This window comes from Drosophila ananassae, chromosome 2R, assembly GCF_017639315.1.
Source record: "Drosophila ananassae strain 14024-0371.13 chromosome 2R, ASM1763931v2, whole genome shotgun sequence".
NCBI lineage: Eukaryota > Metazoa > Arthropoda > Insecta > Diptera > Drosophilidae > Drosophila > Drosophila ananassae.
In genome coordinates this window covers 14,111,257-14,130,634 of record NC_057928.1, presented here as the reverse complement: position 1 = coordinate 14,130,634, position 19,378 = coordinate 14,111,257, and the positions used below count along the sequence as shown (strand labels likewise).

General features: G+C 42.5%; 4 protein-coding genes across 14 annotated transcripts in view; 1 reads left to right on the top strand and 3 right to left on the bottom strand.

Annotated features, from left to right (window-relative positions):
• LOC6506624 overlaps nt 1-1,356 on the bottom strand; it is an 85,065-nt gene extending 83,709 nt beyond the window's left edge. For 7 of the 8 annotated variants that reach the window (XM_044714607.1, XM_032453997.1, XM_032453999.1 and 4 more), the window contains exons 1-3: nt 1,227-1,356; nt 420-613; nt 213-331 (exon numbers count right to left, since the gene is read on the bottom strand). In XM_044714607.1, coding sequence (XP_044570542.1) covers nt 213-331; nt 420-613; nt 1,227-1,333 — 420 coding nt within the window. In that variant the 5' untranslated portion in view covers nt 1,334-1,356. The remainder of the gene's footprint in view (nt 1-212; nt 332-419; nt 614-1,226) is intronic. The other variant, XM_032453998.2, reaches the window with a different exon arrangement.
• Nucleotides 1,357-1,418: 62 nt separating this feature from the next.
• On the bottom strand, nt 1,419-5,735 carry LOC6506622. 4 transcript variants are annotated; one of them, XM_032454005.2, is made up of 3 exons: nt 5,452-5,735; nt 3,691-4,778; nt 1,419-1,539 (listed from the first exon to the last, which is right to left on the bottom strand). In XM_032454005.2, exons 2-3 carry the CDS (start codon nt 3,754-3,756, stop codon nt 1,441-1,443), a joined length of 165 nt encoding a protein of 54 aa, XP_032309896.1. In that variant the 5' UTR covers nt 3,757-4,778; nt 5,452-5,735; the 3' UTR covers nt 1,419-1,440. The 4 variants fall into 4 exon arrangements, with proteins under 4 accessions (XP_032309896.1, XP_032309897.1, XP_044570544.1 ...); XM_032454006.2 differs by having other exon boundaries at nt 3,691-4,739; XM_044714609.1 differs by having other exon boundaries at nt 3,691-4,610.
• Nucleotides 5,736-7,746: 2,011 nt separating this feature from the next.
• Nucleotides 7,747-10,340, top strand: LOC6493321 (separin). The gene is made up of 7 exons (XM_001957486.4): nt 7,747-7,954; nt 8,027-8,222; nt 8,280-8,751; nt 8,813-9,172; nt 9,231-9,529; nt 9,589-9,914; nt 9,971-10,340. Exons 1-7 carry the CDS (start codon nt 7,882-7,884, stop codon nt 10,150-10,152), a joined length of 1,908 nt encoding a protein of 635 aa, XP_001957522.1. The 5' UTR covers nt 7,747-7,881; the 3' UTR covers nt 10,153-10,340.
• A 2,653-nt stretch (nt 10,341-12,993) lies between these two features.
• Nucleotides 12,994-15,606, bottom strand: LOC26515054 (protein lin-28 homolog). Its single transcript, XM_014910208.3, has 5 exons — nt 15,386-15,606; nt 13,869-13,987; nt 13,566-13,714; nt 13,330-13,480; nt 12,994-13,271 (listed from the first exon to the last, which is right to left on the bottom strand). Exons 1-5 carry the CDS (start codon nt 15,453-15,455, stop codon nt 13,212-13,214), a joined length of 549 nt encoding a protein of 182 aa, XP_014765694.2. The 5' UTR covers nt 15,456-15,606; the 3' UTR covers nt 12,994-13,211.
• Nucleotides 15,607-19,378: the final 3,772 nt, after the last annotated feature.

Sequence of the window (19,378 nt, the reverse complement as noted above, 5' to 3'; positions counted from 1 at the left end):
TTAGTTGTTGGATGGCTGAGGTTTTTCATTTTTTTCTTTTTTGCGGTATCGGTATCAGTTGAGATTGGTTTTGAATTAATTTTACATATATATATATATTTTTTTTCATTTTGTTGTTGTTTTCTTTTTGGAGGGAGGGTACTTTTTTCGGATACTTCGTTGTCGCTATGCAAAAATTGTTTGCTTTGCCAAACTGTAAGAGAAATACTTACACAGCACTCGCGGAACTGTTTGGCATCAATGGGCGACGTAAAGTTGAGGCCCCAAGTATCATTGGTCATGGGATCCTTCCAGTAAACAAAACATTCCGATGCCTGTCCAATACGCGTACCTATTAATCGAATTAATCGAATTATTCACGTTAATCAAGTGCTCAATCAATTAATAAAGAGGGAGAATGGGGGGCGTTGTGCACTCACCTGGCTGCACAAGTCTTACGTCGAGTATCTTGTCCACCTGGCTGTTGTACGCGGTGATGTGAAATATGCACTCGGGCGAGTCCTGAATGCAGGTGATGTTCACAGGAACCAAATCCTCGGACACTTGTTGCCACTTGACGGTGCCGGCTCCGCTAGCCGACACATGGAAGACCTCAGCCCACAACCTGAACGAACTATCGTTGGTTAATTCATTTTATTAAATAATTTGTTTATTAGTTTAGTTAGTTTTTTATTGGATTTGGTAGAGATTCGATTCCGATTCGAATTTTGGTTTTTATTTTTTTGGTGCACAATTGTTTAGATTTAAGTTGATTTTGGTTGGTTGGGTTTGATTGGAGAGGAAAAGTTGGAAAAACAAAGAAACGCATTTGTTGTTACAGTTGGTAGTTGGTAGTTGTTGTAGTTGTAGTTGCAGTCGAAGGTAGGAAGGAAAAGTTGAAGCAGGAGACATTGTAGTTGTAGTTTTTGTGGTAGTTTTGGTGGATTTTTTTTGTTTTTTTGGCCGCATCAATTTGTGAGTGGTTTTTGGGTGTAATTGTTTTTCAAGTCGTAATTAAATTGTATCATATACATATATATATATTTTTTTTTAGAAAGAAAGAAAAACCAGAAGAGAACATAATTAGTTGATTCGGAAAAAAGTTATCGAAAGAACGAATTCAATTGTGGTTCAGTGTTTTGTTGGCCTCCACCACCCCGTGCGGCAGTCAGTTAAAACACAAAATCAGAGTCGGGCTAGAAATGGTCCGAAATGTCTGTCGGAGTAACCAGGATCATCACACCCACCTCAATAAATGGCCATCGCGACGTCGGGAACTCTGCCAGGGTGAATCCTCGTAACGGTACGCCTTCCGCATCAGCGGGGCACAGGAGCAGCTCAGTTTGTTACCCATGGCGCAGTTGGCGCAGCCTGCCGCAGATCCTTTGGATAAATAGGGTTTAATTTTCGGGGTTATATGGGTTGTGGATTTTACTGACCTTTACCAGAGGCACCCCGATGTCACCACATGCCGCTCACGTCCGCCTGCGAGAGCGCCTGACCGCGATTCAGCGACTGCGATCGCTGGTTGTGCCGGTGGCCGTGGTAGCGACTTCCTCGCTGAAAAAAAATTATTAAAAAATGATTAAAAAATTTTTAATTAATTACGTAACTATTAATCTGTTTTAACAGATATTTAGCAATGGTTATAAATCATTTTTTAGGTATGGTATGTCATTTATTCATACATTTTGACATTACTTTCGAATAAAATGCTGAAGAAAACCTTTACGAATGTGAAAAAATATATATATTTTAGGAATATATTTTTCATTTGATATATATTAAATGTAGTAACTCAAATTTAACATTTCTTAGAGAAGATAATATTTTTAACCAAATAAAATAAACTCTCAATAATTCCAATTACTTCATGGCATCTCAAATTTCTTTATAGCCTTTAATGATTTATTTCCCAAAGAAATCTTTTCCGAAACATCTGTGTAAATATAAGCAAATATTTAGAAAAAACTCAAATTGTTTAAAAAGAAATCCTATTAAAATGGGATACGATTCAGTTTATTATCCGAATCGCTTCAAAGAACATTTATTTTCGTGCTTTTCAGGCTATGGCCTTAGGAAATGCATCGCATCGAGTGGGAAGTTGAACAGCAAATGCCGTCTTAAATAATATTTAAGATGCCATTAATTTTCTATAAAATTATGCAAAATATGTCGGGAAAGACAAGCTTGCAGCGAAGGCTGCACAACAAGTTTCGGAACTCGAGGTCTGGGCACTGTGCGTTTAAAGCTTTTGAAGCAACCCACGCCACAGGTTATTATCATCAAGCCGGGCCAAGAGGTGCGAACGTTAGTGCAACACCACCACTGCCCCCCCTAAGCCCCTTCCTAGCAACTCTTGAAATTTTTTTGTGTAGGTGTCAAAAACAAAAGCAATGCATAACTCAAACCGAACGATGTAAAGCGGAAAATGTGCTTTGAAGTTTTTTTTTTTGTTTTTGATTCGGACATCACTCTCTTTGATGCAAAAAAAGGTGGATTTTTTTTGATTAAATTCTTATAAATATTCACAGATACTGGGCCAAACACATATGTTGGCCAGATTAGTTTTAGACGCGCACGGAAGCACATTTCGATCGCTATTATAGCGAGATATATATATTTATTTATTTATACGCATATATACAACATATATCTATTTTTGTTTACATCGTCTGACCCAGAGGGCTGCGACACACACAATAAGCCACAAAAACACCTGTTTACGTATCGATTTTGGCCATTTGCAGTTGCCGGCTACCAAAAAGAGTTCGAATCGGAATTGCGGTTTACGGATCGGGGCTGGCGAGATCTTGAAAATGCCAAAACAACATCACAAATGCACGCCGCAGACTCAACTAACCGATCCGCAAGAAAACCTAACCCGAAATGAAAATCTCTCAAATGTATCTTGGCGTCTCGAGAGCGCCGTCACAAACGCCCACTCCGCAGCGCTCTAGAGATACAGATCGTCGGAGACGAGACCGGCCAAGATATAGACCATGGACCCACCATTGTGGAAGTGTGGGAAGTGCGGGAAAATAGTGGGGAAAATGGGGTCCCCAACTCTCAGCTCTCCGCCATTCGCGTGCTGGCCAACTGCACGTGTTGTTGTCAAATTTATTTTTAAATCAATCAAGTGGCGGGGAGAGCTCCGTTCTCAGGGCTCTCATCGGGAATGCAATTGGGTCCAAATGGCGGCAGAGTCTTCTGACACACATTCGGGTGATGAGCGACACATTGAATGGGTTCATCAAGTTGTTGACAATATCAGAGGGAATTTTATAGACCTTTGGGGGAAGAGTGGATCTTGTAATAGGGGCTTCTAAAAGACACTTGTTGTGGCAAGTTATAGCTTTGGTTTTTGGGGAACCTATTTAATATTTGTTTTGAAGATTTAATGAATAGTCTTGACTTTTATGTTTTAGTTTCAGTTTTTCATAGTGCAAGTTATCTCTTAGTTTTTCTTGAATTGGATTAATATAAAGTCAAAATAAATTCTCTTTTGAAAAAAATATAATTTTAATAAAAGCAAACTGATTTAACACGCCTCATAAATATGGTTTCTTTTTATGACTTTTTAAATAGTCTTTCGTTTAAAAGCTTTGTTTGTTTTCTTTCCCCTATTCTTTCCTAAAAAAAATATATCAGTGGACATAAAGGGGGGGTAATTTATTTTTTATAAATGATTGTTTCATAAATAATACACACCTCCACATGGCCCCAGCCATCGGCGTTCATTTTGGCGGCTGCCTCGACACTTTCCTTGGCACCCATTGTTTTGTTTTTCTTTTAAGATCGCGTTCAGTTTGGTTGATAATTTGTTGTTATTTTTTTATTTGCCTAGTGCGCCAGTTAAGTGCTTTCAGGATTCAGCAGGATTCGGGCAGCTGTCAGATGTTATTTATTTTGGGACCCAGCGAGGAGGCCAGGAGCGTCTCTGCGACTCGTCGTGGGCCAGGAGCCAGCAGCCTCGGTTCAATGTATAAATATTGAGCGGATTGACGTTGACGTCGCACACTCACACACTCTCACAAACAGTCACACACACACACAGAGAGAATCGGGCAAACAAAGGACTCGCTCTCTCTCTCTCTCTCTCGTCCGCTCTCTGGGAAGAGCAAAGGGATGCTGGGCCGTTGAAGGCGGCTTTCAATCGACTTTCGTCAAGTTGAACGGCGCTGTGCTGACGTTGAAAGCAGTTAAATAATAGAACAGGAGCAGAGCCAGTGCCTCCCTGCGTCCCTGTCCTGCATGCGTGTGTGGGTCCTGGCTGTGCTGGAGTCCTGCTGGTATGTCCTGGCCTATATGGCGTATACGTATCCGTAACCGTATCGGTATCGGTAACCGTGTGCGTGTGTCGAGTGTATTATTTATGCAGCACAATGTTCTTGCTGATGATGCTCCCACTGATGCTGTTCCTTCTCTGGAGAATTTTTTTCCCTTTTTATATCCTTTGTTTGTTCTTTATTTTCGGTTTTGTGTGGTTTTCAGATATTTTTTTTTTTGTTTTTTTATAATTTTTCACTTGGTGCTTTTCAAACGGTGCGTATGATTAATATTTTGTTCATTTATTCTTAAGTTGATATTAGGTCCTTGTTTTAAGGAGTTTTCTCTCGTTTTTCTGGTGCCTGGTGATTAAAAGTTGATTTCGGATTTAGTTGTGGTCTTGTTGTTTTATCCTTTCAGCCTCAGATTTGGCAACGCCTTTCGGGGCGCACCAAAAAAAAGTCCTTTATCGTGGGCTTCTCGCTTGAATCCTTTAACGATTTTGTATCATATTTAGAGATCACTTATCACTGGTATTTTGAGGAATTTAAAACACAATTTTCTTTATATTTTAGGATAGGAAATGTGAGGTTTTTCCCTGATTTTTCGAGCAGGATATATAGGAGCTGTGTATTTTCGTGTAGTTGCTGCTGCTGCTGCCAAAATACCTACAAAACTTGACGAAGCCAAAACGAAATGTTTTCACTTGACGAAAAAGGGGAGAGAGCAGCCCCAAGAGAAGATTCAAAGAGAGTGAGAGAGAGTAAGAGATGGAGAGTAAAGTAGAGCAGAGATGAGCGTCGAATTACAGCGACAGCCGAAAAATTGCGCCCACCGCCCCCTTCTCCACCCACTTCCTAACCAAACCACCCACCCCCCGGACTCCCCGTCTGTGGCCCACAATATATATTTTAATTTCGATTTCTTTCTTGGTTTTTCGTCCGTCGTTTATCCTTTATTTTGTATGCCTGCTCTTCCTCTTCGCCGCCATCTTCTTCTTTCTCAGCTTCTGTGTCAGTGTGTCTGTGTGTGTGTGGGCTTAGCTTAGAGGTATGTGCAGTGCCCTCCCCTGCCCCGTCACTCTGTCCATGTGTGTGCCTCACAAAAAGTTGCATAAATCACCACACCTTAATTTACTTTAATTACAATTCAAGCCTGCCCCACCGTCACTCTTTTTTTTATATTTCTTAATCTTAATTTTACTCTTTTAATTCATTTTTTCGAAGGCCGCGTGGGCGTTTTTTCCACAGTCGCAAAAAAGTATGCTATACTTTTTTTGTTTGCAAATTTTTCGACATTCCGGAGTTTTTTGAAATTGAATTAATGATTGTGCTTTGGATTTGAAACTATTCTTTATTATTTATTCGATTTTTGAAGCCCTATTTTGTTTAGTTTTAGTATTTCCATCGAGTGGCCAAACGCAGTGACAAAAAAGCGACACAACCGTCGACGTCGACTTCGAAAATCGTTTTGAAGTTCCGCGAGAGCGGATGCTGCGGCGCTGGCAGAGCCGTCAGCAGCAACGCTGGCCGCGACGTCGCTGCAACTGTTGGAATGTGTGCCACACACACGTACCTACAAACACATCAATATATATATTTTTTTGTTTTTGTTTTTGGGGTGGCTCTGCTCTCGTGTTGTTTTTGGCATTTCGTTACATGTGCTGCTGCTGCTCCAGCTTCTGTGAAAGTTTTAATGTCTCCCCAATGCACGTGTGTGTGTGTGTGTGTTAGTGTGAGTGTGAGTGTGAGTGTACTTGCCCGTGTATGTGTTAATGTAATATTAATGTTATAATTTGCTAGGCGGAAAGGACAACGAACGTGCCGAGCTTGTGACATCAATAATGCAGCGAACATAAAGGGTATTTGTCGCAGGTTCAAAAGGGGGGCGGTAGTGGTGGTGTGAAAGGGGTGATGGACTATTCAGTGCTTTTGTTGTTTTTTTTTTCACATTCTTTTGTGAAGCATGCCAGTCAGCCAAAAAAAAAAACCGAAATTCCCAATTAGACAAGCCGATCTATGGATTCAACCAAAAACAAAGGAACAACCAACAAAGTGGCCGAGCACGTTCCACATGCCACAAAGTAAAAGTGAAAAGCAACATCAAAATTAATAAGTAGAAAGGATGCTGACGCCGGCGTTGACGCTGCAGTCGACGTCTCTGCCGCAGTCTCGGCTGGCCAGGTCGAACAGGGGCAGGGGCGCAACGAGAGAGCCAAGATCTCTGCCGCTGCGCAGTTTCAATATTTAACGAAGGCTATTCGTCAAGTCGAGACAGCGACCAGCTGCAGCTCTGCCTCTCTAACGGTAATAAACCTCCGAAGCCGCTTGCATTTATTTATGTTTTAAAATGTTTATTTTTTATTTTCAATTTATTAGATTTACAGTTAAATTTTAACTAGAAAAATTATGAAAAAGTTGTTAATTATAGTCTCGAGGGGCGCGGTCGTAGACGCAATAAAAGCTCAGACGCCCACTCGCTTCAAAGTTCTGTTATCTTGCGCTTGGCCAAAAGACGTCATTAGAAAACTGCAGCTTGCAGCTGACGGCAGCAGATGCAGCGCCAGCAGAGCCAGTGGCAGCGACCAGTGGCAGCAACAACAAAAACTGGTAGCTGAAAAGTTAACACAGCAAATGGCCAAAAAAGCGTTGTTGTTGCTGTAACAGCTTGTTTTTGTTGCTGTTCTCTTTGGCTGCAATAATTGGCCATCTGTGTGTGTGGCTTTTGTTGTTGCGTAAGGCTTTTTAGGGCAACTGGAGGGTGTGGTTTAGGGTTGCCTTTCAAAAAATAACAGGATTCTCTGGAAAGTTCAGGACACTATCAATATTTTTTATCTAAAATATAAAAAGATGATTTGGAAAAATGTTTCATGTTTAAATTATAACCCATTTTGGAAAATGTTTCATAAATTTAAATAAGAATTTTTGGGAGGGTGTGGTTGCTGCGCAGTTTCCGCTGCTCATCTTCGGTGTGGTGGCAACCCTAGCATCGCACATCTGTTTTTCGTCCAGCCTCTGCAATCTCGTGCACCTTTCAAGCTGGGTGACCCCCCGATTCATGTTTTTATGAATGAACGCACGAGCCAGGTCCAAAACAAAAACAACAACAGAAATCGAAAGAGCTTTTTGCAGCCCCGAAGCACTGTTAACCTGTTATGTTAACATATTCAAAGGATTAAAACGTTCCTCATTTTATAATACAACAAATTTTAAGATTGTTTAAAATATATTTGAAATATTCGTTATAGTTCTTTAGTACACCCGCGAAATTTAAAAATGTTCTAAAAACCCAACCTCCCTTTTAAACACTGGTTTTCGATAACTAAAAAGGTATGCAAGAAATGTGAAATGTGTTGGATGATATTCTTGGTCGATGCTGTCACTCTTTGGCTTTCTTTTACGCCCAACAAGATTTCCCTTTACAATTTAATTTTTGTTTGCTGTTTTTATTAAAGAATTAGTTATCAAGAACTAGTTCGATAACTGGAATAGGTTCAGGTGCTGAATCCCTGGAACCAGTTCAGTTCAGTTCTCTGGAGTCAGTTTAGCGAACAACTTGTGGAATAAAAACAACGCCGCCAGTTTTTAAAAACAAACAATCAAAGAAACAGGAGGTTACGTATAATTAAAGGAAATGCTGGAGGCTGGGGGCGAGGCAGACATCCTGAGCAGCATAACCAGCTCGGATGTGGGCCCCGAGGCGAAAGGTGAGTGCTGTGACAACTTCCTGCCACTTCCCCTATTATGACCACTGGAATTTCTGTTTATCTTTAAAATAGAATATAATTTACTGCGCGCCGATGAAGAGTACCGGAACGGGAATGAGGAGCACTCCATCTTCTACCAGGTCAAGGCCCAATTCCAATCCACGGATCTGCGTTATATCACCGAAGCGGAGCACCTGGAGAGCCAGCGTCCTTCCTCGAAGGAACTCCTAAAAGCCGCCTCGGCTGAAGAGAAAAAAGACTACAAAAGGTGGAGACATCATCACCCATTGCATTCCCAATTTACTTATAACTCTTTATTTCACAGCAATAAGTTCCTGAGAAACATAATCAAGTACCTGCAGCAAAAAGAGGCAGAGAAAGCGCCTGCGAGGCAAGCCGAAGAATCCCTCGAGCATCTGGACTTCCTGGAGGACGTGGAAAACCCCGTAGATGGTGTAGCACGCATCTCGGATATTTGTAATCGCCTGCCCGAGGAATGGTGTGTTTTGCAAGTCTGCAAGAGTTTCAATCCCGCCACCACCTACTCTGTGTTCAACGAGATCTTCGCCAGCGATGGAGCTATATACCTTTCCCTGCTGCGTCACTGCCGGAGCCCGATGATAGGGCCAATTTGTGTGCGTTTCGCTGGGGGAAAGATGGCTGATATCTTCCGGGAATACAGCACCTTGGTGGAGAGATTTAGGCGAGTGGTGACAGTGGATCCCCTGAACATGAAAAACAAAGAGGCCAAACAGAAGTACTGGCAGGAGCTGAATGCCTTTGACACGTTCTTACAAGTGAGAGTAGAACAGAAGAATTATAAAAAGATTTAAGCAATATTTAATAAATTATTTTCAGAAACTACTCGCTGACTTTCGGGAAATCATCTCACCCTATTCCTTCCTTTTCTTCGGCAAACGATACGACTGCAGCGCCGTTCAAAAGCAAACGAAGGTTGTCAACTGCCGGGTGGATGACTTCTGCTTGGTGAATCAGTGGAGCAATCACCAGCGAGTTTTGCTTTCGCAGGCGGCCTTGCATGCGAATCGATTGTCTGCCGCGGATATGAAACTCATCTGCTACGAGCTAACCACCAGTGATAATGAAATTCAGGCAGTGTATGACATGCTGAAGGAATGTGCCAGCGATTGGACGCAACTGGAGGAGCGGCAGGAGCTGGTGGCCAGAAGATTCCCCACTATTCTGGTGGTTGATGAGGTAGAATAATGTACATCTTATTCCAAGCTTTCTATTAAAAGTATTTGTATTATTATAGCGTCTGGATCATCTGCATTGGGAGCAACTTGTCACTGTTCAGGAGTTCTCTCGGGTTAAATCACTGCACTGCCTTTGGCGCTTGTTCCAGCAGCACAGGAGCAGCATCAAGCATGGCTACTACACCACAAATATCAAATCTGGCATGTCGGTGATAAATCCCAATGCGGATCTAGTCAATTCAGGTCGCAGGATGCGCAGTTTCTTTGAGTACTGGCTGAAGCACTGGCAGAACCTCTTTGAAACAGTGCCAACCGAGGATTTGTTGGTTAAAAGGGCCTACCAAGCAGACTGTTTCGTGTAAGACAGCACTTTATGTCTTTAAGGATTGCTGCCATTTTATTTTACTTTTTTTGTAGGTATGCTGGTCATGGTTCGGGCCTGCAGTATGTCCACGGTCGGCAAATTTGTCGTTCCAAAGTGCGCAGCGTGGTCTTCCTATTCGGCTGCGATTCCACCAGAATGCTGGGAACTGGCCTGTACAGCGCCCTTTATGGAGCTCATGACTACTACCACGGAGCGTTGTGTCCCTCGATTGTGGGAACTCTGATGCCAGCATTGGACGGGAATATGGACACTGTGTCGGTGACCGTCTTGAGTCTCTGGATAGCCCCAAGCGACAAAAAAGTTATTCCCTGGACGCAGATAGACAACGTGTCCTGGCTGAAAACGGGTGTCGTTAAAGGTGGCTTCATAAACTGTCTGTTCTTGTAGTTTAAAATAATATTTCCTGATTTTTAGGGAGCGGAGACAACCCAACGCCTAGCATGGAACAGGAACACAACTACCACTTGGGCAGCTTGTGCTCCATTCTCTCGCTGGTGCAGCAGGGAAAAGTGGAGCCGTTGGTCTACAATTGCTGCATTTACGTGTGTCGAGGACTGCCTGCCTGGAATCTGGCCGTGGAAAAGATGCCTTTTTAGCTAAATTCGCTTAAATCAAACGGAGTAGAGCTCCCCATAATTTTGTTATAGCAAAATATGTAAAAAGTCTGCTTCGTTGAACTACTTCATTCAAGTGAAAAGTGGTGCTCGTTAGAGATTGCGTTCAAAAATTAATTTTAACACTCAGAATCATAAGAATAAATTTTGTACATTAAGATAATTTGAAATTACTTACCTTATTGTTTAATTGGAAGATACAGTGATGATTAGAATTAGAGTTAGAGTTTTTAGCACTTGAACTTGCTGTTTTCTGGTTTTTGTATTTAGTTTGTGGCTTAAATAGGAGTTTTAAACATGTTTAGACTTTGTACATTGTGTTTTTTAGGTTGTTGGAACTTTAAACCGTTTATGGATTTATTTATTTAATTTCAATTTGAGTTTTCGTTTAATTTAATTCGAATCATGCCAGAGACAGAGGGTGAAGAGTTATTCTTACATTGCCTGTGCCAGAAAAAAGGATTAAAAAACATTAATTTGAATAGAATTTTTTAAATGTGAGTGGAGGGTGGAGGAGGGAATATTAAAAAAAGTGAAAGTGAGGTGCAAACAGACAGAGAGTTAGAGAGAAAGGTAGAGGTGGTGGTGTGGTAACATTGAGATTTTGTAAAATTGTAAAATAATTGAATTGGAAATCCGCAATCCGAATGGGATTAGCCCACACCCTAAGCCCCCAGAGAACGTGTGTAAAGTGTGGCTGGAATGGCCAGAAACGCCCATCTATTTATTTACTCAACTCGCACTCGTTTGTCGCCCAATTCGCTCTCGAAAAACGCGACTACTCATCTCACCTCGTTCCCATCCCATGTCCTCGTCCTTACATCCTCGTCCATACCCTTCTCGGATCGGATTGCCCTTTTGGCAAAGAGCTTTTCTCCTGCGGCGACCTCCAACCGCCAGCATCGCATCTACTTGACCTACTAACGGCTGTCGCATTATGACACACATTCGTTAATTAGGCCCAACCCTATCTCCCTATATCTTTCCACAAAAAAAGGGAAACTTTCATCATCGTTTCTGCGGAAAAATATTGAAAGAAATCATGGGACCACGCGGCGTATGCTTAATATTTGTTTAGAGCCCATTTGCATGCCACAAAACGCACAGGACACAGAAAACAGAACAAAGAGAAGGAAAAAAAAAGGAAAAAATCGGTCAGACACACCTCGGCGTTGTCCCTATTTATGGGGCAGCGATTTCTGGGATGGGCGGATGGCCAGTGTCCTTCGGGCCAATGTCTCAATGCCGTGCCCATGCAGCGGCCAGCGGCCAGCGGCCAGCAGTGTCGGCCATGTGTGAGTTAAATCAAATTAGCACCCAAGGGAGGGTTGGAGGGATCAAAAGGTGCATGCCACACCTCCACCTTCACCATCCCCTCCCTCCTCCACCAACTCACAGATGGGAGAGTGAGAGAAAAAGCGCGCAAGCGGGAGCAAGGACTTGTAACATGACAGGAGACAGCGTCAGAAGGAGGATATTACATAACAGGCGCTCCCCATGTAAATCTGGTTGTAAATTCACTTCTTGTGAGTGTGTGTGCTTGTGTGTGTGTGTTAGCCAGGATGTCTCTCTATGTGTGTGTGAGTGTGTTTGTTGGCCAGAGCTCTGTTTGTTTGTTTGTGTGGCATGCCCCAAATGAATATGCGATGACGTTGACGTTGCTATTGTTATTGTTAGTTAGTCAGTGACTGTGGCATCCTGCCGATGCCGTTTCTATTATTGTTTGTTCACCCATCAAATGTATATTGTTTTTTTCCTTTTTTAGCATTTATTCCTCATCCGATGCTCCTCCGCAATTAATGTGTATTTTTTTGTTTTTAACAACCTTGAACTCTTCCAGCTTACTTAGCCATTTTTGATTTTGTTGAAAAACTTGTACTTCTTATGCACAAAAAAAATGTTACAAATGTTCATGATTACTATTATTAATTATACTTTTTAGTTAATTTTTTTTTCTTGTAATAATTTAGTTTTTTTTGTTTTGTTGAAAATTTGTTGCTGAAACGCTATGTTAACTTTGTTGAAATTCTTTTAGTTGTCAAAATTATTGTTTGTTATTTCTTTGATTTTCTGTCTTTAAATTAGGTTTTTAGGTTTTTAGTTTTTTTATTATATATGTATATATTTTTTAGTGTTTTTTTTATTGTATGTATTTTTGTTGTAATTGTAAATGTAAAATGTAAATTCCGCCGCGTTGCACACAACAATTCTCTGGCAGAGATCAACTGAGACTGAGCCCGATTTCGAGTTTAGATTCCCGCATAAGGCACAGGCAGTTGCATCCTTCTGGGACGGAATCCTTGCGAAGGACACGCGCCTGAAGAGGCCGAAGATGTGTGGAGAGAGAGTAGCCCGAGCCCGAACAATGTTGCAAACTGATGGCGGAACCATCCAAACCACAACAAAAACAGCCAAAGGGCCAACACAGAGAGCCACAGAGCCCGAGAGAGAGAGCCGAAAAAAAAAGGCACGACTTTCTCCTCACATCCTTCCTCTGGCCATGTCCTCGCCTAATCTTTTTGTTGTTGCTGCTCCACTCTGTTTCACTTTCAGTGGCAGGACCTGGGGGCCGAAGGAGGCGCGCTTCGGCTTACAATGATTCTGCGTTTTCATGGTGATTTTGTTGTTGTTGTTTCCCCGAAAGCTTCAATGTTGTCAGTGGCCACGTGACTGCTCCCGAGAGCTTTCTTATCAGCCGAAAGCTTAAAGCTAAGGACATCCAAAAGAAGGACACTGTATACTCTTTAGCTTACATTTTTTACTCAGATGAAAAAGTCTTAAAACGAAAGTCTTATAAATTACTTTAAAAAATAAAGGACAATCTTAAGTTAGATTAGGGGCGTGTTTTAATGTCCACCCCCCCCCCCCTTTTTTTAATATCTAATCCATTAATAACTAAAAGCTAATTTTGTTGTACGTGGGTTTCTTTGATTTGATGCATGTTTTAGATTTCCATTTTTGTACTTGTTCTCAAAAGAAGTTTGAAACTTCCAGCCACCCCGACGACCCCGCTGCCAAGGACGACATCCCATCTGGTATCCTTAGGTGGCTTCGCTTTTGCTTTGACTTCCGGTGCTGATGCTGCCGTCGCTGGTGCTGGTCTGTTGGAGGGACATAATGATTAGCCAGGATGCTAAGCGAAACAAGGATGCTACTCACCACATGACGGTGCGGGCAGTCGGCGTGCAGATGGTCCTCGCTCCGGCAGCGGTGGCATCTCTTCGGCTGCGGTCCCAAGGAGCACTCGGAGGCGATGTGGTTGGCGAATTCGCCGCAGTTGTAGCAGCGCATGCGGCGAGTCCTGCGATTGCTATTGGGTTTTTGAGGGGGGTAATCAGGGAGGGAGAGTAATCAGTGGAGGGTTTATCAGTGGGGGTGTCGCTGAGAGGTCTTACATGCGTGGCCTGTAGGTGCTGCCGTGACAGCTCTCGCCCTGCCTGCCGGACACCCTGGTGGCCTCCAGGCCTCGGGGCGTGCGCTGGCACTCGAACTCCACCTCCTCCTGCTCGCCCAGTGAACGAAAGCCCGACATTTGGATGACACTCTATGGGAGGATTTACAAAGATTATGGATTAAAGTTGAATACCGAAAATAAGAGTGTTGAGAGATTGAGAATCAGTTAGTGTTTGACCAAAAAAATATCCTTTTAGATAGACAGAGCTAGCATGACATGCTCTAATCGAAAAGTAAACACTCACCTGATGGACGAACACCTCCTGGCCGCCATCGTTGGGGGTTAGGAAGCCCCAGCCCTTGGCAACATTGAACCATTTGCATTTTCCCAACCGCACACAGCCGCATTCCTCCGAAGGATTCGCTGCAAAAGGAAAGAAATGTTGGGTTAGCGGAGAATAGGAAACTTGAGTTCGGGACTCAATTCGATATCCTGTCTGGGAATCCCTGCCCCGGGCTCTTTGTTATTCAAATGAGCCAGCGGCAGCTGAAGAGCTCTCGACTGTGTAGTCGTGTCCTTGCCCCATTTGCCGCGAGGCAAGTTCAACATGGGTTTATTGAAAGTCCGCGTCCGCATACGCATCTTTCTACCCTCACTTCCCTCCCCCCGACATAAGTGAAAACAGGTTTCGTTGTTATTATAAGAAATATTTGGAAATAAGCAAACGAAGCAACAGACCGGAGTGGATTCTATTATCTAAGCGATGAGGCTCATCTTACTCACTCAAACACTCACACACGCCCATTCATTTCGGATTCATTCATTCATAAATTGTTTTCACTTCACTCATGTCCCCATTTCATAGCTGGCTTATCTTCCAACTCGGACTCGGACTCGGAAACTCTTCACTCTGTATCGCTCAGATAAAGATACTCGCAGCACTGCATTCTCATGCTCCGTTTGGCTTATCTGAAATCAAAATTTTCGTCTTTCACGTTTTTTTTTTCGGGGGTTGTTGGCATTTCTAGGTCGCCGACACAGCACTTTTCTCACTCACTCATTTTCTTTCACAACGTGATGGGAATTCCAAGATCTGGAAATTCTTTGGTGTGTCTGATAAGAAACCTAATTGAATGAAAGTATCTAGGACCTCTAGGTCCTAGGAAAAAAACCACCACCGTACATCCATCCTTCCTTTGGCTAATTCCTTTTTCCAATTATAAGATCCAAACTGGTTACTCACTGTTCGTTCAATTAGCTTTGAAAATCTCCTAGATTTCTGGCCCCTAAGCCACTGAAGTGAAATTAATCCCCCGGGGAATGAGATGGAGTGGGGTGGGGTGGATCGTCCTTGATCGGCGAGGAGGGGTGCGAGTAAAAGTCGGTCAGCGTTCGATTTATCTGGGGGTTGATGACACCTCGCTGGTATATGGAACTAACCGCGTTTGCCAATAAAAAATCAAATCAGCGAATGGCAAAAACAAAACAGAAACCAAAATAACACAAACCAGCGAATAAAAAAACTGCGCAGTAAATAAAAAAAAAACACAAAAACCCAAAAAAACAGACGGACAAAAACAGAAATCGGAGGGCGATCGGCGGGCCAATCAGCTTTGACTTTGATAAGATTCCGTATTGAATATTTGTTGTGGCTTATTTTGGTGGCAAAGAGATCTAAAAACATCCACGGGGGTGGGGAGCTGGGGGCTCTGGTCTGGGGTCTGGGGTCTGGGGTCTGGGGGAGCCCTAAATAGTATGGGGGTGTGACGTCGCGGCATAATTGAAATTGGTTCTGCTCCACATTTGAAAAACTCCACAAACCTGGCACCGATGAATTCGAGCTGTAGCTGGTCCTCCTCTCCGCGGGTACTATTTCCTGGAAGCTCTCCATTTCGATTTCTTAAATTTCAATATTTTTGTCAGCTAATTGGAAGTATTATAATATAGTTTCTTTCAAACTCGACTGTCACTGCATGTTTTCTTTCCTCAAAAAACACATGCAGCAGATACAGTTGCACTCGTGAGCTACAGTATCTGTATCTTCCACTACACAGCCCGCACTCTCACACACGCAAACACACACACAATTGCGACTCGACTTTTCCGATTTTCGAAAACTTTTCATGCGTTTGGGGAAAAACGCTGCCGCTGCGCACGACGCACTTCGTCACACTGACTCCGCTCCGTTTCAACTATTTCTAGGAAGGTCGTCGCAGACCCGAAAATTTTTGTTTAGCTCAGTATCTTCAAAACAATATTCGAATGGGTCCCTGTGCGTGAGTGTGTCTGTTTGGGTGTGTGTCGTGTGTGTGTATGAGCGTGGAAAAACATCGAGCTGAGTTGAGTGCTTTCAACGCCGAGTTGAGCGTGCTGGCTGCCTGGCGGCTCACGTAAATGTATCTGACAGATACTCTACATGGCGATCAGAAAATAGAGAGAGTAATAGCGGGCCAAAAAGAGCGAGAATTTCTGTGTGCCGAGAGCGAAATGTATCTATGCCGAGCAAGAGTATTTGTATCTAACACTCGGAAAGTGCGTGTGTCTAGCCCACTTCAGGACACAATCTATTGGATTAAGTTGGACACTTTATTTCAGCTTTAATCTAAAAATATTAGGCTGCAAGTTTTATCTAACCTATGATATTGAAACATACATAATTTTAAACAATTTTAGATCTAAATTTAAAAGTTTACTAATTAGAAGCCCGTATATAAAGTAATTAAAAATACATTCAGTTTTTAAACAAAATTTATTCATTAATTATATATAAAAATTATAGATGAATTAATACATGAAACAAGGGATACTTTTCAAGTGTATCTAAGAAATATAAAAAAAAGACTCATTATTATTCTCAAAAACTAATGCTTACCTCTGATAGGTAGTTCCTATTTTGACCAAAAAACTCCCATAAAAAACTATCCCATCTGATTGGTGATTGCCAAAAAAATTGCAATAAAAAACTGCACCGAAACTGGCATCTGCAACCCTCGCTTCAGTCGCGTGCCAGCCAGCTGTTGTGCATTTCAACCCCTCGGAGGCACTACCCCCGATCGCGGATGCATTGTGCAACATAGATGTCCGTGTTTTTGGGTCGCATACAATTAATTTCGCCACGTGCCCCGCTGGCGTGCCGAATCAATGGCCAATGCTGACGATTGATGACAGTCGATCCGGGGGCGGAAACTGTAGCGAAATCTGAGCGAATTTATCAGCACAGGGCGAGTTTATCCTGACACCCCGAAAATACTTAAAATCGTTTTGTGGTTCGTAAATTTTTATGGAAGACTCTGGGGGTTTCGAGTGACATTTCCTTGAACTAATCACTCATAGAGATGTCCAATTTATATAATTTAAGAACATTTCAACGCATTTCTATATATTATTTCTATACTATACATTATATATCTAAATATAATGTTCCATTCTGTGATTAGCGCATCTAGTAGCTCGACTCCTCGTTTAAAGTATTGCTTAAATGGCATTTTGAAATTTTTCCAATTTTTCCAAGGGGTACCCCTTTCAAAATGTTGGTTTTCCGGATTTCCCCACTTGTCCCCCTTCCGGTAGCAATAGCTCTGCCAATTTATATCCGATCTAGATATAGTGCACCGTTCTGTGATCAGCGCATCCAGTAGCTCCGTTCCTCGTTTAAAGTATTGCTTAAACGCCATTTTGAAATTTTTCCAATTTTTCCAAGGGGTACCTCTTTCAAAATGTTGGTTTTCCGGATTTCCCCACTTCTCCCTCTTCCGGTAGCTATAGCTCTGCCAATTTATATCCGATCTGGAAATGGTGCACCGTTCTGCGATCAGCGCATCCAGTAGCTCCATTCCTCGTTTAAAGTATTGCTTAAATGGCATTTTGAAATTTTTCCAATTTTTCCAAGGGGTACCCCTTTCAAAATGTTGGTTTTCAGGATTTCCCCACTTGTCCCCCTTCCGGTAGCTATAGCTCTGCCAATTTATATCCGATCTGGATATAGTGCACCGTTCTGTGATCAGCGCATCTAGTAGCTCCATTCCTCGTCTAAAATATTGCTTAAATGGCATTTTGAAATTTTTCCAATTTTTCCAAGGGGTACCCCTTTCAAAATGTTGGTTTTCCGGATTTCCCCACTTGTCCCCATTCCGGTAGCAATAGCTCTGCCAATTTATATCCGATCTGGATATGGTGAACCGTTCTGCGATCAGCGGATCCAGTAGCTCCATTCCTCGTTTAAAGTATTGCTTAAACGCCATTTTGAAATTTTTCCAATTTTTCCAAGGGGTACCCCTTTCAAAATGTTGGTTTTCCGGATTTCCCCACTTGTCCCCATTCCGTTAGCTATAGCTCTGCCTATTTATATCCGATCTGGATATAGTGCACCGTTCTGTGATCAGCGCAGCTAGTAGCTGCATTCCTCGTTTAAAGTATTGCTTAAACGGCATTTTGAAATTTTTCGAAATTTTCCAAGGGGTACCCCTTTCAAAAGGTTGGTTTTCCGGATTTCCCCACTTGTCCCCCTTCTGGTAGCAATAGCTCTGCCAATTTATATCCTATCTGGACATAGTTCACCGTTCTGTGATCAGCGCATCTAGTAGCTCCATTCCCCGTTTAAAGTATTGCTTAAATATCATTTTGAAATTTTTTGCGCTGTGGCTTTTTGTGGCTGGTTTGTTTCCGTTTGTTAGAATTGCATCTATAAATTCTCGATATAAGTCCTAAATGCTTACTGGTAGGAGGTCATCGCGGGTCAGTCTGATTTTTTATCAACAATAAATAAAAAGCAAAGAACCCAAACAAAACAGCGGGCCAGCCGTTGCACAGTCTGTAATCAATATTTTGCCTCAAACTCGTGTCCGTCCTGTCCCGTGCCCTGTCCGATGGTCAGATATTCGAGGACAATAGCGATGGAAGGACAATGGACGCTACGAGAGCGAAAGTGTCCATTAGGGATGCAGTGGGTTGGGATAGAATGGCAGGCACTCACATGCGCATAATTGGAACAGGATTAACAAGGCGTCCTGGCACTCGCACTCGCACTCGCACACGCATTTGCACAAAATGCAATTGAAGTTTGGGGATGTGCAGCCAAGCTGAGCGGCATTGTCCGAGGGTCCGAGGCATTTCCGGACTTCCCGGAGGGCGGGGGCGCCGACACAATGCCCATGAAAATAATCCGCTTTAAATATATAAAACGTTGCCAAACTGAAATCAAGGCCAGCAGCCAGCACCACGACTATGAAAATGAGGAAAATTCCAGTCCGGAATTCTATGCAAAATCACAAATGATCCAAAAAGGAAGAGGGAGGGAGGGTTGTGATTCATTTGCTCCATTTAGCCATCCATGTGGCATATCCGCACAGCACGCGTTTGACCCGACCTGGCACCTCGCTCCGCTCTTTTTTTCCCATTATTTTTTCTCTTATCCTGCCGTCGATAATCAGGATACGATTTTTTGTTGTTTTCATCTTTTTATGTGGAAAACGCATACAATTTGCATGTCCACAGGAGGGTTAACATGTTAGAGTAACGATTGAAGTGCCCTACTTTCACTGTTGATTGACGTGTGATTGATGTTTCCATTTGCAGTGACAGACCGTCAAAGAGCGCTTAGCCAGGAAAGGCAGTGTCAGGATAAGTGCCAAATCATAGATGCTTCTATATTTAAATAATTTATTAACTTTAAGTGAAATTCAAATGAAAAGAAAATTCCAAGAACAACCTGAAGGAAAGTGGCCCCTAAAAGTATGCTAGATTTTTTCAAACGAAAACCCAAGAACCCTTTTAGTATGAAATATTTGTTTTTATTTATTCATTCTTTTCGTACTG

Coding starts and splice junctions, on each gene's coding strand:
- LOC6506622 (XM_032454005.2), bottom strand. CDS start 3,756: ATGGGTGCCAAGGAAAGTGTCGAGGCAGCCGCCAAAATGAACGCCGAT. Junction 1,540..3,690: donor ATGGCTGGGGCCATGTGGAG/GTGTGTATTATT, acceptor ATTTTTTTTCAG/CGAGGAAGTCGCTACCACGG.
- LOC6493321 (XM_001957486.4), top strand. CDS start 7,882: ATGCTGGAGGCTGGGGGCGAGGCAGACATCCTGAGCAGCATAACCAGC. Junction 8,223..8,279: donor GAGAAAAAAGACTACAAAAG/GTGGAGACATCA, acceptor TTTATTTCACAG/CAATAAGTTCCTGAGAAACA. Junction 9,915..9,970: donor GAAAACGGGTGTCGTTAAAG/GTGGCTTCATAA, acceptor CCTGATTTTTAG/GGAGCGGAGACAACCCAACG.
- LOC26515054 (XM_014910208.3), bottom strand. CDS start 15,455: ATGGAGAGCTTCCAGGAAATAGTACCCGCGGAGAGGAGGACCAGCTAC. Junction 13,988..15,385: donor CTCGAATTCATCGGTGCCAG/GTTTGTGGAGTT, acceptor TTCCTTTTGCAG/CGAATCCTTCGGAGGAATGC. Junction 13,272..13,329: donor ACTGCCCGCACCGTCATGTG/GTGAGTAGCATC, acceptor TCCCTCCAACAG/ACCAGCACCAGCGACGGCAG.